Consider the following 17329-nt stretch of genomic DNA (forward strand, 5'->3'; position numbering starts at 1 on the left):
ATTTAAGGAGCTTTTTAAAGTTTGTGTCCAAATTAATTACACAAATGAACTTTATAATGACCCTCCTCCCCAAATTAACCCAAAACTGTTCATTTATAGATCAGAAATGGGGAAGGAAATCGCGGGAGGAAAATACTCTAGTTCATGAGGACAACTGAGTAACCTGAATCAGTTACATCTTGTTCACCCCATGTGTCCTTCTCTCACACTCATTCTTTCCCTAACCCTCATTCTTTCCCTAACCCTCATTCTTTCCCTAGCCCTCATTCTTTCCCTAACCCTCATTCTTTTCCGAACCCTCATTCTTTCTCTCATCCTCATTCTTTCCCTCATCCTCATTTCTCAAAGTCTCCCTTTATTTTGTCTCATTTTATTATTTAGTAAATATATTTAAATGTTTAAAACACGATTGGGTCAAAAACATCAGGATGTGCTGATAACGTGTCGGATACCAATGCACTCACCTTTTTAGCAGGTCCTTGGAACCCTGAAAAGGAAGAAAACAAAGAATGAGATCAAGATATTTGAATAAATGAATGTTTGTTTTTATTTATTAAATACTCGAGAGTTCACAGAACACGATACCCCACACAGTGTTCAATTACGTTCTTCAATTTTAATAAAATAGTGATTTTAAAGATCGTCATTAAAAATATCCAGGTGTTTAGTGTTACTGAAGCAATCTTGAACATCACCATGTACACTGCAATAAGACGACGTTGAGTCACAGTTTAGGAGATGGAGGCTTCGCGTGCATGGGGTAACAAAGAAAGACGTTCTCAATTTGGGAAGGAAAAGATAAATTTGATTTTAATTTTGAAACAGTACTTCACTTCCCTTTGGTGAAAACACCTGATAAGGTAAATCTGTAACCCGAACAGTATTCACATGAATAACATTGAATCGTTCAGGAACAAAGTATGTGAAGAGGTTGTTTGACCATAATTCATGCTAACGTTCTCCAGGTGGTTACATACAGGTAACTTTGACGACCTGGATAAATCAAAACATTCAAGAATGATTCAGCACATGATGAAAGCCATGATGTCATGGTACCTGGAGGTCACTGTGAGCATCACTTGGATAAAATCCTTGGATGAAATGATTGAAACCCTCAACAGTGACCAGGTAGTCGTGCTGTATCACTGCTTTGGAGACCATGACATGAACTTACTCTTATCCCAAACCTTCATTGTGACAAAACCTAAATCTCACTTCATGATGACATAAACACACCTGGAAATGCATTCACTCACCTTTCTAGTCAATTTCATTAATCATTTTTGAACCATTGCATGGTATACTGCACCTTTACCATCAATCGTGACATGTAACAAGGCCTCAACTCAAGGCTTATACTTGAATAGTGACAAACTCCCCCCCAAACAGTATATTTTAAACATTAAAACTTTTGTAATACGTTTATGATAAACCACACATGTAGAAAAGAAATGGCCTCCAGATCCTGGAATGCTGCGTCCATTGTGGATTTTCCTTGACGTAGATCCTCCATCTGCTGCTCCAGTTTCTCCCTCTGCTTCCCAAGAAGAGAAAGCTTCTCCATTTTCCTGTTGTTGATTTCACTCTTCATCAGATCCACAGATTCATTCACCAATTGACACACCAACCTCCGCTTCTCCTCCAAACTGTCCTCAGCATTTCTGCTTGAGTTCTGGGAGGAATCATTGTTTGATTATTCAAAAATCAATAAGAAACTTTCAGAGAAAATGTAGAAATTAACAAAAAGTATAATGGATTATGGCTGATAGGATCAGATCACTGGTACCAGGAGTGGGTTTTGAAGGTAAAATGAAGTGGGCACTCTTCTCTGAAAATATTTTTGAGTGCAGGAATCCAATAGGAAATTGCAACATCCAATATGTCCGAATTAACAGTTCAGGGTTGCAATTTATTTATTTTCAAAATTGATGCACATGGAGGATAAAAGTGAAACTAGAAAATATAATCCAAAGCAAATGTGTTGATGGATATGCCTCTGTCCATGTTAGATGTAAACCCGCTGTTACGTTTTATCTCAAAGGTTGAATAAACAACTCCGAAAGTCTATCAGTGGCATAGCCGGGCTTATTTGCTACTTTAGTTGAAGAGGATAGTATGACCTCGGTGGGGATACCAGTTAGCAAATAATGTAGGATATAGGATTTTTTTCTTGTATACAGGGTCGAGGCTCGTGAAAGAGCTAACATTTATCAAACAAACAAATCAAACAAACAAGCAAACAAAGTATATAAAAAGGGGAGCGGTCGACAAGATGGGGAGAGAAGGGGAGGAAGCACACAAACACAACATTTGAGAGCAGGGACATCGGGAGATGTGTGGGAGGGAGAAGGCCTGGGGGGGGGGGGGGCAGGATAGGTATAAAACGCAAGGATACCAAGGACTTCCAGGAAAGAAGTTGGCACCTCAAAAAGTGGATTTGGGGTGAAATTAGTGGGGGTAGAAAAGATCAAGGTTTTGGATTGGGGAAGATAAGAGATGGTGGTGAACAGCCGTTTTAAAGACCTGGAGGGAGGAGTGGGATTGAAGAGAGTGAGGGAGTTTGTTCCAGAGGTGGGAGAAAAGAGGAATGAAGGAGTCAAGGTGAGCAGAGAGTCTTGATTTTGGCAGTTTAACCATAAGAGGGTTCCAGGTAGATCTTGTGCGACCTTTAGGAATATTTGTGGGACAGAGCCCAGAGAGAGCTGGGGGAGCAAGGCCGGAGAGGAGTCAGTAGAAGATGGAAAGACCACCAACCTGCCTGCGGTGAGTAAGTGAAAGGCCCTCGGAGATAGCGTCATCTCCGGAGATTCCAATGATTCTGAATGCTTTGGTTTCAACAGCGTGAAGACGAGCTAGGTGTGAGGCAGGAGCACCAGCCCAGAGGGGAGAGCAGTACTCCATTGAGCTGCGGATGAAAGCCTTGTATGTGGTGAGGAGCTCAGGTGTGCCAAGGAAGGACTTCGCACGACGGAGGATGCCCAGTCGGCGACTGGCTTTGGAGGCCAGCTTGGAAATGTGGTTTTTCCCAGGAATGATCATGGCAGATAGTGAGACCCAAAAGCTTGAGTGACAGAACTTCTTGGAGAGGATTATTCAGAAAATAGATGGGAGGTTTGTCCAGTCGGTCTTTTCGGAGAGACATCGTAAGAGTGTGAGATTTGTCAGGATTGAAAGACATGTTCCACTTGTTTGCCCAGTCTGTGATTTTGTCCAGGTCTGCAGAGAGTGAGGAGGCTGCAGACTGCCGATCTGAGGGATGAGGAATGGAGCGGCAGAGAGTGGAGTCATCAGCAAAGAGATAGAGAGGATTTTCAAGAGAGTCAGAGAGATCATTGATGAAGACCAGAAAAAGCACAGGGCCCAGAACACTGCCTTGGGGAACTCCAGCCTGAACAGGAAGAGGAGATGAGAGAAACCCATTCAGGGCCACATGTTGACTACGACTAGAGAGGAAGTCTCCCAGCCATGCGTGGAGATTTCCATGGATACCAAAGGAGGAGAGTTTGGTGAGCAGAGCGGGGTGCCAGACCATATCGAAGGCACGTGATATGTCGAGGGAGACAGCTCTAATTTCCTGTTTGGCATTGAGGACCTCCATCCATTGTTGAGACAGCAGAAGCAGCATGTCCAGAGTAGAGTGACCTGGTCTGAAACCAAATTGATGATCAGAGATCAAGCCATTGGAGAAGAGGAAAGATTTCATATCCAAAGCAATGATGGATTCCATGACTTTGCTGATAATTGGGAGAAGGCTGATTGGTCTGTAGTTGCTAGGATCTGTTTTTGCACATTTTTTGTGCAAAGCGGTGATGTTGTTTGATTTCCAAGCAGATGGCAGTTGACCTTGAGCAAAAGAGAGGGTCAAGAGAACAGAGAGAGGGAGTGAAAGAGCGGCAGAGCAGGATTTTAGGACCCGTGGGCTGATGCCGTCAGGTCCAGTTGCAGAATCAGAGTCGAGGGTTGACAGAAACTTTTCCACCTTGTCGGGAGGAAAGGACACGGAGTCCAGGAGCAGCTGGGTACGACTGGGTACGGTGGGTACAGAGAGGGATGGGTTTGGGACACAAGATTTAGAGGCAAACGCAGAGTTGAGGCATTCAGCTTTTTCACGTGCGGAGTCAGCTGTGTAGCCATTTGAGATAAGGGAGGGGATGGAGGGGGAACAAACACCAGAAACAGATTTGGCCAGACGCCTCCAGGATTTGGAAGAGGGAGACAGATAAGAGAGTTCGTTCTTGAGAATGGAGAGATATTGTTTCTTGGCTCTCCTGAGGGTGGACACATACTTGTTTCGGGCTTTGTGAAAGGAAATGAGATTTCCTTCCATTGGATTTGCTTTCCAGGAGATGAAGGCAAGTTGTTTCTGGGCAACAGCCTCACCACAAGATTCTGTGTACCATGGATGGGAGGAAGGATATGACAACTGAAGACGAGATGGGATAAATCTGTGCATGAGAGAGCGCAATTTACTTTGGAAGAATTCCCAGGATGAGTTGATGTCAGAGGTGGTAGAGATGGGAGACCAGTCCAGATGATTGATGGCTGCTTGAAGACCGTGCCAGTTGGCCTGAGTGAAATGCCAGACTCGTCGACGCTGAGCAGGCTCCCTGAGAATGGTCAGAGAGATGTCCACTTTAACAAGCACATGATCAGATGAGCCGATTGGAGCAGAAGAAGAGCAGCAGACATTTTCAGGGAAGTTAGTCATACCCAAGTCCAGAAGAGAAGATGCTCCGTTTACTGAGATCCGGGTTGGGAAATTGACAGATTGTGTCAGTCCCAGTGAGTCACAGAAGTCCTTTGCTGAGGAGCCATGGCTGGTGAGAGAGGTACCCACACCCAGCCAACTGGCATGGTGACAATTGAAATCACCACATATGAGGAAGAGAGAGTTGGGATGAGTAGATAGAAGTTGGTCCATATTATCAGACAGCGAGATGTAGATGGAGTCATCACTGTTTGGCGGACGGTACATTACACATATGAACAAGAGGTGGGAGCGAAGGGGAAGCCGTAGCCAGAGGTATTCCTGGGGGTGAGGTGGAGAGAGTGCAGTGCAGGGCGAGTGAGGAAGAGAGTTTTTGATCAAGATAGCAACCCCACCTCCAGGACGAGGCTCAGGTCTATCATACCGGAGGAGGGAGTAACCCAGGAGAGATACCAAAGAATCAGAGACATCATGAAGGAGGAAAGTTTCTGTTAAGTAGATCATGTCTGGTTTGTCAGAAGCAACCTGTATGGAGAGATCAGTTAAGTTTGAACGAAGGCCCCAGATGTTTGAGGTCCATACCGTTAATGAAGAGGAAGGGGGAGCATCGGATACAGAACAGGGGGGAGGAGGGGTAGGGTAAGATGTGGAAGAGGTGGAAGAGGTAGGGAGAGCTGTTGAAGGTGTGTCAGAGATTTCAGAATAGCTTGGAGAAAGGGAAGGATGGGGCGGACAAAAGGTTTGATGGTGATTGGGTGAGGCACAATGAGGTGTTATTTGAGGAGGGGGAAAAGCGAGGCAGAAGGTTGGGGGAGATGGAGGTGAGAGTTGGAAGGGGAAAGAAGCGGGGAGGACGCTTTGAGGAGGGGGAGTGAGAGGGGGGAAATTGAGGAGAAATGAGGGTGGGGAGATTTGAAGGGGAGGGGCGAGGGGGGAGTTTGGGAGGGAAGGGACAAGGGGAGGGATTTTAAAGGGATGGGATATGGGGGAGATTTGGAGGGGAGGGGTGAGGGAGGAGTCTAGGAGGGGAGGGGTGAGGGGGAGTCTTGGAGGGGAGAGTGTGGGGGGAGTTTAGGAGGGAAGGGGCAAGGGGGGAGATTTGAAAGGGATGGGTGATGGGGAGGATTTGGAGGGGAGGGGCAAGGGGGAAGATTTGAAAGGGATGGGTGATGGGGAAGATTTGGAGGGGAGGGGTGATGGGGAAGATTTGGAGGGGAGGGGTTTTGGGAAAGATTTGGAGGGGAGGGGTGAGATTGGATTTTAGAAAGTGTACGATTAATGGGAAACGAACATTTATTGCAAAATGAGTTTCTTGTGACCTTCGAGTCAAAAAAACATTGAAGGACGCTGGAGGGAGGATGGAGTGCAGGATAGTTTAGGGAATGTAGAAAAGAGGCACTGTAAGAGATGGAATTTTTTTTTGGGATGAATAGATTTGGTGAGCAAGTCGAAAGCTACCTTTTAAAGAAGAAGAAGAAAACGGTGTTATAATATACGATGGATTACAGAACTTGAGGAGAAAGTGTAAACATTTTAAAGTTTAACAGTGAAAACTATCTGGGGAAATGGGGGAGAAACACGTGGTCGAAGAACGATCAAACGTATAAGAACGAATAAACGAATGAGAACAACAAATAAGAACAGAGAAGGAAATTTTTTTTTATTTTTATTTTTAGTTGAGATTTTAAACAAAGAAGTAGGCTATGGGGTGAAAAGACTGGGAAAACAGAGAACGAAAGTTATTGGAGCACAAACGACGAACCGCTGAGAGAAAAACAAAGCCTCAGGTTTGGACACTGTACAAAGCCTCAAAAGACACGACACGAATTAACACGATTTTCTATACAGGTATGAAAGATTTGCACCGAAAATCTTCCTCGGGACACTCTATACGTACAACACCATAAAATAAATACAGTTATAACGAAAATACAAATGGGAACAATTACTTCACTTCGATTTCGATTGAGAGCGTGGAGAGCTGCGAATAAACGAAACCTCGCCAGCAAGACCGGAAGCAGAAGCATTGAGACACTGCTTTGTTTATTTTATGTTTCGAGTTACAATGAACCAACCATACATCGCTTCAATCTAGAAACTTTGCAATAACGGCAAAAGGATTGCAGTGTTCCGATTATATTTACTATACAATTAGTATTAATGCTATTATTATTACTAGGGCATGCCCGTACGTGGGTGCCCGTTCCTTGCCAAAAAAAAAAAAAAACGCTACCCGTACGCTCCACCCCGCCCGTACGCCCGTACGCCCGTAAACAAAAAAAACAACGCTCTTCGCTTCCGCCCTTCGCTCTGGGAGAAATAATGCGCATAAGAAATCGAGAAATTATTATTTTCTCCGGAAGAAATCGAATTACGAACCGTAATGGCGCACGCGCTCGGCTCGGCTCGCAACAACGCGTTCTGTGATTGGCTGCCGGAAGTGAAGTCTTCACTGTCCGGAAGGTCGCAAATCGCAGTTACGATGAATCGCAAATTAGTTTTATTTAGTTTTAAAACATAGTTTAACGCCAACATAGTTTGCCAACGTGAAATAAATGAATACGCTCTCAAATGTGCCGTCCGAGGCAGAGTCTGTTCGCCACGTTCGGCACACGCGATAGCTCGCTGCTCTCTGATTGGTTGAATCGTTTTTTGGACATAGCTCGCTAACTACTTGTCCGATTAATATGAAACCTTGAAAAGGCACATCCTCGGGGCCCCAGCAATATACCTGGCAAGTTGCAAGTATATCGGACCCGTGGTTGTCGAGAAACAGCGGTCACAGACAATCAAACACACACACAGACACACACACACACACACACAGAGATTGCTGGAATTATAGATAGATTATTATTATTAAGAAAACAATACTGCTGTATAATAATAATCTTACTATAATTCACCAAATGTCCGTCCGTCTGTTTGAAGGTACCGCAAAAACGGCTGAACCGATCGCAACGAAATTTTGGGTGGGTAATCCTGGGACCCGTTGGAGTAAAATAGGCTATATTGTTTTTCCAATTTTTTCCCAATTTTCCAGTTTTTTCAAACACGATGGAATAATATTTACCGATATGAACAATGATGTGGCTTTTGTTGAAATTATACATACCAGGAGAGAGTAGATCGACTCCTGATGAACTCTTCCTATATAAACATGCGGTTCCAAAGTAACTTGGCAGCGTGTGAAAAGCGACTGAGAAACAGGTGAAGCGGCCGCTTCCATTAGATTTGGCGCGCACTCTTCACACATAAACGTGCGACTGAGAAAGACGTGTAGTGGCCACTTCCGTTTTGCAGAATTCAATCTTTTTTTCAAAATGGGTGCCATGTACTGTTTAGATTTTGAAGATTTGTGTGTGATATGATTCAATGGATGTTTATATGCATCGTTTAAAATAAAGAAAAAGCCTTAAATTTCTGATATTTTGCCTTTTCATTTGGGCTTCCCAATTGAAGCCCCGCCTTTAGGGCGGTCCCGTTGCTAGTAATAATAATGCAATAAAATAAAAAAAACCCACCTTTCGAGGCCATTTTTCAGACAATTTAATTGATTTAACTGTAATTTAAGATTACAGTCTTATATTAATACAATAATATAAGCCAAAAGGCTAAATTACAGTCAATTTACAAATACTGCATTTTGATAACAATAATAACATCAGATGCAGCAAGGTGCACACAGTCCATGCTGGCATGGGAGGGAGGGTGCACCTCGCCGGCACCGACACCATCAGAGGATCGGTCACTGCATAACCAAGTAAGCCTCAGAGGCAGAACCCAGCACCGAACCGTACAATGCAGGGAGCTCAAGGTGTCTGGACAGTCATGATGAATTCATATTGAAGCATTGGAACTCCAACGTTTGCTAAATTTAAATATAAATTAAAATAAACTAAAAACAAAACTGCAAAACGTTTCAATGATATGTTCGGCCTGAACGAAATTGGAGTCAAAATGTGTGAGGAGTTAGCCACGTACCGCCGTAATGACGTCAGACGTAATCACTTCACCTTTTCATATGACCAGATCCTCAGCTCTGATTGGTATACGTTTGAGGGGACGTACATACGTACATACGGACGGGCAAACACTGTTCTATACGGCTTTGCTCTATGGGCTACGCCATAAAAATTAAAAGTCACAGAAGGGAGAGAGAGAGAAAGAGAGGAAACAGAGAAGGAGAAGAGTAACAACATTTGATGTTTGCAACTCGACTCGTGCTCTGTAAAATGAGACTTTCAGCTGTTGAACCCAAAAATACCATCAGTTTATCTTTTGAATTTCAATCCATACTTGTGCCAAGTTTGGTTAAAACCCCTTCAGTGGTTCTCCAGTTATCGTTGGAAAAAAAAGAAAAAAAACATTGATAACTGACGCAGACACGGAAGGAAGAAAGGACAGCAGGAAGGACATCATCGTACATCCCTTCACAAAACAACGATGACTTATTGGTGATTCCCACCTCTGCTTGCGCTTCCTCTTCCTGAACATGCCGTAGTTGGGATGCAACGCTCTCCATTGACTGTGACACATGAGGATACTTTGCAGCCAAAACATCCTGCACAGAATAAAGAAACAACAGAAGTGAAGAATCGTGAACCGGTGGTGGATTAAAAAGGAACATCCTGCACAAGATTATATAAATACTAGCAGAGGTAACCGCACCTTGTGTGGAAGGAATTTAGAAGATACAAGATGAATTGTAATACGGGCTGACACCGGGTGGTGCTATACGATACACATTTACATCTAGAGAATTTTGGTCTTCCCCCCCCCCCCCCCCACCTTGAAACCCCTAACCTGTAGGTTTGAAAATGTTTTCTTGCATCTCCATCTGCCAAGAGGATTTGCATGCAATATTATGGGGTTACTACCGGTTGGGCCAATTATTTTGGTGCACAAACAGACAGAAAATACAACTATATATAGAGATGGAATATACATTTGTGATAAGGAGCACAGTTAATGTGATGGGAATTTTATTAAAATTTTGAAATCATCTCTTCTCTTTAACTCTAGAGCTGTACGAGAAAAAGTCCCAGGATGACATTAATCACTAAAACTGTTTCTCAGCTGTCTTGACAGTAGATGGCTGGGGGGGGGGGGAGGGGGGTGCCGTGGGGGACTGACGGTTATTTCCCCATGCCCCATTCTGCAGATGGAATTTGAAAAATACGATATACTAAAATTATATGAAAGAGAGAAGTCGGATCAGCGACAATATCTCATGTTCAACAGAAGCAAAAACCCCTTTTCAGCCTCTTACAGGGGACAGATCCGGATGAGGAGCACAATCCCATGAGACCTTACTGTCGCGTTCCCAGGGTGAGCACCCCTGGGGACAGATAGCCGATTGAGCTTTTACTCCAAGGCGTTCAATCTAATGGCGATGTGAATACGCGCGGGGGATGAGGGCAGTGATGGGTAACGAAGCTCTTACCTTCATGGGTCCCACTGGACGTCTTTGAACCAGTGATAATCAACTCAAACCCGACACGGAATTATAATGCAAAAATACTGGCTTTATTGAAAGAAATGTCGGTAACAAAAGAATGCATGGTAAAACTAAAATTCTAATTGAGGGACCCTCCATATGGACTCGTATACAGACAAGGGGTATGATAAAATACCAAGAGAAAAATGACCACAGTGTGGTCACCAGCTGCAACATGTAGAATCATGAGGATATCTGTTGCAATAATGCGCGCATGCACATTGTGTATCATGTATGTGCATGCGCTGTTCAAAAAGGTACCCCAACATCAACAACAACAACAACAACAACAACAACAACGCGGTCCTCTCCTGGAGCTGCTCGTCGCAGCAAAAAATAATTAATGTTTCTGCCAGCACTCAGCTCTGGTCTCGACGAGCACTTTGGGAGCTTGGTGGTCGTTGAAGCTTGAAGGCACCCCATGGGAAGCGCACAAGATGGCGTGGCACCGTGCCCTTAGTGGCCACCGGCGCGAGGCAAGCAGATAGCATGACCACCTACCGCTCGCTCGCGGCCCCTTACGCCTCTGAAGAACAACACAGCTGCCAAAAACTCCTCCCTTTCACTTGCAAAGCTCCCAAAAGGCACCCAAAAAGCTTTCAGCGATCTCCTCACAGGCGACCACACAGGTAAAACGTGACCGCCTATGACCAAAGCCAGGACCAAGAGAGGGACAAATATCTGGACCCCGTTCTTTCGTTCTCAAGGTTCTGATGTCATCGCGATGACATCTCTGCCTGCTCCCATCAGCGAGTCCCTCTCATCACTCGACAATACCAGACCAATCACTGCTCTTCAGGGTGTGGCCTCACGGACCTGCCTGCATGATGTTGTGATGTGGCCGCTGACAGCGCCAGCAGTATTGTTTAATGTCCTGTTCCGGTTGGTTTTCATTTACTGTTTATATTAGGTGTAGCGTATGTTTTTAGTGCGTCATAAGGAACAAGGGGAAAAGTACAGAGGCCATTTACATACAGGGAATTTACCATTAATCCCTAACTAATTAACATAACCACACCCCTCATCATGGGAACAAAGATAAACTCTTACACGGCATATGGTCCAATGGCTCCATACTTATGGTACATGGGGTTTCTTCTTCTTCATTGCAACATACGGAGCATGGTAATCTATACAATTCTACCTGGCCCTATGGTATTTCATTGCCCTGTGGTACGGCATTTCTAGATAACCCTATAAAGGTAACATCACTTTCCCGGGCCTACTTACTGGAACCTTTCCAGCGGACACATTTAATGCTCCGGATATGCGGTTTAACCACAGGACAGGCTTATCTGAGATTCTAGCAACAGGCCCTGATGCGTTGTACCAAATTTGGTCCATAATCGTTGAGGTAGTTGTGGAGATGTTTTCGTGAAAATGATGGATTTGGGAGGGGCCCATGGCCCCCTTTCCAGGTGAGATTTCCCATAAGAAGCACAACCTATGGTTAGGGCATGGTCCCGATGCCTCATGGCAAGTTTGGTCCGGATCTGTCTCATTGTTTCTGAAAAGATGATTTTTAAATAAAATACCAATATTTAAGGCAGAACCTCTTTACTGTAGCGGCTACCGCTGGGTTTTCACAATCGCCTTGCACCTACCAAGGACGCGGAGCGATCACCATGCCGGGCTCGTCCAGGACGCCCGGGCAGGCCTGCGCTCAACTTGCCAGGCCTCGGCCGGGACGCCCGGGCATGCCCGGGCACGCCGGCCACGCCCGCTCTCGACTTGCCAGGCCACGTCCGGTACGCCCGGCCACGCCCCCTCTCGCCGTTCCCGGGCAAACGCTCCGGGATAATGTGTGTATATATATTGCTGCCCGATAAACGGGCTTTTCAGAGTACCTGAGCTGTTTTGTTTGAATAAAGCAACTCGGACGAATTCCAGCTTTTTGTCGCGTCCATTCTTCCGATCGACGTGGGAGCACGGCTCCTTCATTGGTGACCTACCGACATGGACACGGCAGTTGCCCTTAAACTGCCTACCTTCTGGGAGGCTCACGCGGTGGTTTGGTTCGCCCGGGCGGACTCCCTGTTCGCCCTGCGAGGCATCACGGCCGACGACACCCGCTTCCACCATGTGGTAGCAGCGCTCGGTTCAGCCACCGCGGCCCGTGCCCTGAGCCTCCTCGAGAGCCTGCCAGCCGCTGACAAATACAGCGCGATTAAAAAGCTCCTCCTCGACGCTTTTGCACTCCCATCGGCGGAACGCGCATGGCGCCTGCTCGACCTGCCCGAGCTCGGCGACACGCGCCCGTCCGAGCGAATGGACTACATGCTTTCGCTGCTCGGCGAGCACTCTCCGGCATTCCTGTTCCGAGAGCTGTTCCTCCGTCAGCTGCCTAGCCCGGTATGCCTCGCCCTGGCAAGTACGACGATCATGGATCCCCGTGCCCTCGCCAGGGAAGCCGACAAGATCTCCGCGGCAGGCCAACACATTGCAGCAGCGACCTGGAGCCCACCGCCATCCGACGCAATGCCCATGTACCCGGCAGGGTCGACGACTGAACTGCCGACGCAATCGGCGACCGCTACGCAGAGCCGACCACCTCCAGGACGACGACCGGGGCCTCCACCTGACCAAGCGTGGTGTTACTATCATGCCAGGTTCGGACAGAAGACGCAGACATGCCGACCCCCGTGCACCTTCGGCAGGCCGGGAAACGGCCGGGCTGGCGTTCATTACCAGCCATGAGCGCCGGCCACAAGGGCAACTTACTGTTCATCACGGACAAAGTGTCCGGACGGCGCTTCCTGTGCGACACCGGCGCCAAACTGAGCGTCATACCCGCCTCTGACCAGGACAGGCAGTCCGTGGTTTGCGGCCCCTCCTTGGTTGCGGCCAACGGATCGGCCATCCGCACCTTCGGCCCGCGCAACGTCACCCTCTGCTTCCGCGGCCAATGCTTTACTTGGACGTTTGTAACCGCAAACGTGCCCATGGCTCTGCTAGGCGCCGACTTCCTCTGCGCACACGGACTGCTGGTGGACGTCCAACGGTGTCGCCTAATCAACACCGAAACCTTCAGCTCCCTGGTATGCACATTGAGCAGCTCCGCTCCGACCGAGCTGGCATGCACCCTCCCGGCGGCGAACGAGTTTGCTCGCCTGCTCACGGAGTTCCCGGCCCTCACGCGGCCGACGTTTTCGGCCATCGCAGTACGACATGGGATCGAGCACCACATACCAAGCACAGGCCCGCCGGTCTACGCCAGAGCCCGCCGCCTTGACCCAGCCAAGCTCGCCGGGGCCAAAGCCGAGTCCGACGCTTTAGAACCCCTCAGCACCGTGCGGCGCTCCGATAGCGCGTGGGCTTCCCCACTACACATCGTCCCAAAGCCAGGGAGCGGCTGGCGCCCATGTGGCGACTACCGCCATCTTAACGACGCTACCACCCCCGACAGGTATCCGATCCCGCACATCCAAGACTTCTCCGCCCGTCTGGCGGGACGGGTCATTTTTTTAAAAAATCGACCTCATATGGGGATATCACCAGGTACCTGTCAGGGTGGCCGACGTCCATAAAACGGCCGTCATCACGCCGTTCGGCTTATTTGAATTCCTACGGATGCCTTTTGGTCTCAAGAACGCGGCTCAGGCATTCCAGCGCTTGATGGACGGCGTGCTGCGTGACCTGCCGTTCCTCTTCGTTTACCTGGACGACATCCTCGTCACCAGCACGTCCCGGGCCGAGCACCTCCTCCACCTCCGAACAATGTTTGGGCGCCTCAGCGAGCATGGCCTCATCGTCAACCCGGCCAAATGCCACTTCGGCACGACGGCCGTTGATTTCTTGGGCCACCACATCACCAAGAATGGGGCCGTGCCGCTGCCAACCAAGGTCGAGGCCATCACCACGTTTCCGCGTCCCCGCTCCATAAAGGCCCTGCAGGAATTCCTGGGAATGGTGAATTTCTATCACCGCTTCGTGCCCCGCGCTGCTCAACTCATGCGGCCCCTCTACGAAGCCCTCCGGGGCAAGCCGGCCAAGCACGACATCGTCTGGTCCGCAGCAATGGACACGGCCTTCCAAAGCTCAAAGCGGGCCCTCGCCGACGCAACACTGCTCGCTCACCGGTGCTCAACGCTCCCATCGCCCTCACCACGGATGCCTCCGACTACGCGGTGGGCGCCGTACATGAGCAATGGGTGAACGGGGTTTGGCAGCCACTCGCTTTTTTCAGCCGGCAGCTCCGGCCGAACGAGCTCAAATACAGTACGTTTGACCGTGAGCTCCTCGGTCTACACCTGGCCGTTCACCATTTCCGCCACCTCCTGGAGGGCCGACCCTTCACGGTGTTCGTCGACCACAAGCTGTTGGTTTACGCAATGGCCAAGGTCACGGAGCCGTGGTCGGCCCGCCAACAGTGCCCCCTCTCCGCCGTGTCGGAGTTTACCACGGACATCCGGCACGTCGCCGGCAAAAACAACGCCGTGGCCGACTGTCTTTCTCGGGCCAGCGTGAACGCGGTCCACCTCGGCGTGGACTTCGCGCTTATGGCGGCGGACCAAACCACCGACACCACGGTGCAAGCCCTCCGGGCGGCGGACATGGGCCTCCGCCTGGCCGACATCCCCTTTGCGGACACTGTCCTGCTCTGCGACGTCTCCCAAGGCCAGCCTCGCCCCATCGTGCCCGTTACCTGGCAACGCCGCATCTTCGCCTCCCTCCACGGCCTTTCCAACCCGGGCCGGAAAGCTTCCCAGAAGCTGGTGTCGGCGCGATTCGTCTGGCACGGCCTTCGACGGGACGTCTGCGATTGGACCAGCACCTGCACAGCCTGCCAACAGGCCAAGGTCCACCTACACACCCAGGCCCCGCTGGCACCTTTCACCGTGCCCGAACGATGTTTCGACCACGTCAACGTGGATCTGGTGGGCCCCCTCCCCCCGTCACGGGGGTTCACACACCTGCTCACCATGGTGGACAGGACCACCAGGTGGCCGGAGGCCGTTCCCCTCATCTCCACCACCACCGCTGACGTGGCGCAGGCTTTCATCGCCACCTGGGTCGCCCGCTTCAGCGCACATCTCGTCAGACCGCGGGCCACAGTTCACCTCCGAGCTGTGGGGCGCGGTCGCCCGCAACCTGGGGGTCAAGCTCCACCATACTACGGCCTACCACCCCCAAGCCAACGGGTTGTGCGAGCGATTCTACCGCTCCATGAAGGCCGCGCTCATGGCCTGCCTTCAGGACGGCGGTTGGGCCGACTGGCTGCCTTGGGTCCTTTTGGGCCTCCGCACGGCCCCCAAGGAGGACCTCCGGGCATCCACCGCCGAGCTTGTCTACGGCCAGGCGCTACGCGTCCCGGGCGAGTTCGTGCCCGACGCTACCAGTCCCTGGTCCGCAGCTCGCCAGCGCTCGGACCTCCAGGAGGCCGCCCGACGGTTTGCCCCCGTGCCAACATCCCACAACGGTGACCCCCAGTCCTACGTCCCCCCAGCATTTCGCACAGCGGAGTATGTTTTTGTGCATCATGACGCACATCGGGGGCCACTCCGGCGGCCATACGATGGGCCCTTCCGGGTCCTGCGACGGGACGACAAGTCGTTCATCATCGACATCAGCGGCAGGTCGGACCGGATTGCGGTGGACCGCCTCAAGCCGGCGCACGTGGACATCGACCAACCACCACGGTTGGCACTTCCGCCGCGGCGAGGCCGCCCCCCATCCACGGTGCCCCCCACTCGACCGCCCACCACCACACCGGACCCCCCCCCCACGACCCACCAGGGGTCGCTTCGGCCGGGTCATCAGGACCCCCCTCAAATTGACCCTGCCAGTGCAAGTCCATTCTGGGGGGACGTGTGTAGTGGCTACCGCTGGGTTTTCACAATCGCCTTGCACCTACCAAGGACGCGGTGCGATCACCATGCCGGGCTCGTCCAGGACGCCCGGGCATGCCCGCCCTCGACTTGCCAGGCCGTGGCCAGGACGCCTGGCCACGCCCCCTCTCGCCGTTCCCGGGTAAACGCTCCGGGATAATGTGTGTATATATATTGCTGCCCGATAAACGGGCTTTTCAGAGTACCTGAGCTGTTTTGTTTGAATAAAGCAACTCGGACGAATTCCAGCTTTTTGTCGCGTCCATTCTTCCGATCGACGTGGGAGCACGGCTCCTTCATTACCTCCTTTAAAGGGGGCACTCATACAGATGGTGAGCACAATGGGTGGGACCTTGCTGGCCTGATAAATCGTTACACATTCGATCCATAATTGGTCGGGTAGTTTGTGAGGAGATATTTTCGTCAAATGTTGATAGATGTACATATATACACACGGACGGACGGCTGGGCACCTGGACACATTCTATGAGCTTATTTCATGGAAATAACCAAAATAGTATCGATATAACACATACAATAACTATTTTTTCACTGATTTACTCACCTTCAGTTCAGCATGAGCAATCTCCAAACTAACAACGTCGTGGTCCCGATGTTGTCCACCTGTGCACGTGACGCACATCAAGCTCCCATCATCCTTACAATAGAGTTGGATTGGCTTTCCGTGCTCAATGCATCTTAGATCCTCAATCTTCACTCCCGGATCCACCAGTTTGTGCCCTCTCTGTTGATGAGACTTCAGGTGTTTCGCACAGCAGATGATCTCACAAGGTACGCACCTCTTGGCTGCCTCTCCATTACAAAGCTCACAGTAACTCTCACTGCCCCCTGATTTCATTCCTTCCTTAACATTCACATCACCATGTTCTGTATCTCGGACCTCCAATCCAAACTTTCCCTTTTTCAACTTCACATTTTCTATCAAGTTGGCAATGATCATATTCTTCATGAGCTTTGGTTTTTGTGGAAAAACCTCACGGCAATTTGGACAAACATAACCTGCATCTGCTTCCCTGTTCTCCCAGGATGTCTCCAGGCACAACCGACAAAACGAGTGGCCGCATGGCAAAAAAATGGGCTCCTTGTAGAGTTCAAAGCACACTGGGCATGTGAGTTCATTCAAAATAACTCCAATATCAGAATAAGAAGAAGAAGAAGAAGCCATTTCCTTGGGGTGAGAGAAGAGTGTGGAGCAGGGTTGAATTGAAACCTGCAAATGGAGATTGAAAATTATAAATATTTAAGTCATGGAAGAGCAAGTATATATATACA

General features: G+C 49.4%; 1 protein-coding gene across 4 annotated transcripts in view; it reads right to left on the reverse strand.

The window, feature by feature from the left end:
* The window catches only part of LOC137418437 (E3 ubiquitin/ISG15 ligase TRIM25-like), a 32498-nt gene that overhangs the window by 12487 nt on the left and 2682 nt on the right, over positions 1 to 17329 (reverse strand). For 3 of the 4 annotated variants that reach the window (XR_013621604.1, XR_013621603.1, XM_078769050.1), the window contains exons 2-5: positions 16602 to 17267; positions 9177 to 9272; positions 1421 to 1672; positions 465 to 487 (exon numbers count right to left, since the gene is read on the reverse strand). Coding sequence is in view for 2 of the 4 variants with exons in the window: in XM_078769050.1 (XP_078625176.1) it covers positions 465 to 487; positions 1421 to 1672; positions 9177 to 9272; positions 16602 to 17222 (992 nt within the window). In the remaining 2 variants the exon portion in view is untranslated. The remainder of the gene's footprint in view (positions 1 to 464; positions 488 to 1420; positions 1673 to 9176; positions 9273 to 16601; positions 17268 to 17329) is intronic. The other variant, XM_078769051.1, reaches the window with a different exon arrangement.

Source organism: Myxine glutinosa, unplaced genomic scaffold, assembly GCF_964187855.1.
Source record: "Myxine glutinosa unplaced genomic scaffold, kmMyxGlut1.1 SCAFFOLD_1018, whole genome shotgun sequence".
NCBI lineage: Eukaryota > Metazoa > Chordata > Myxini > Myxiniformes > Myxinidae > Myxine > Myxine glutinosa.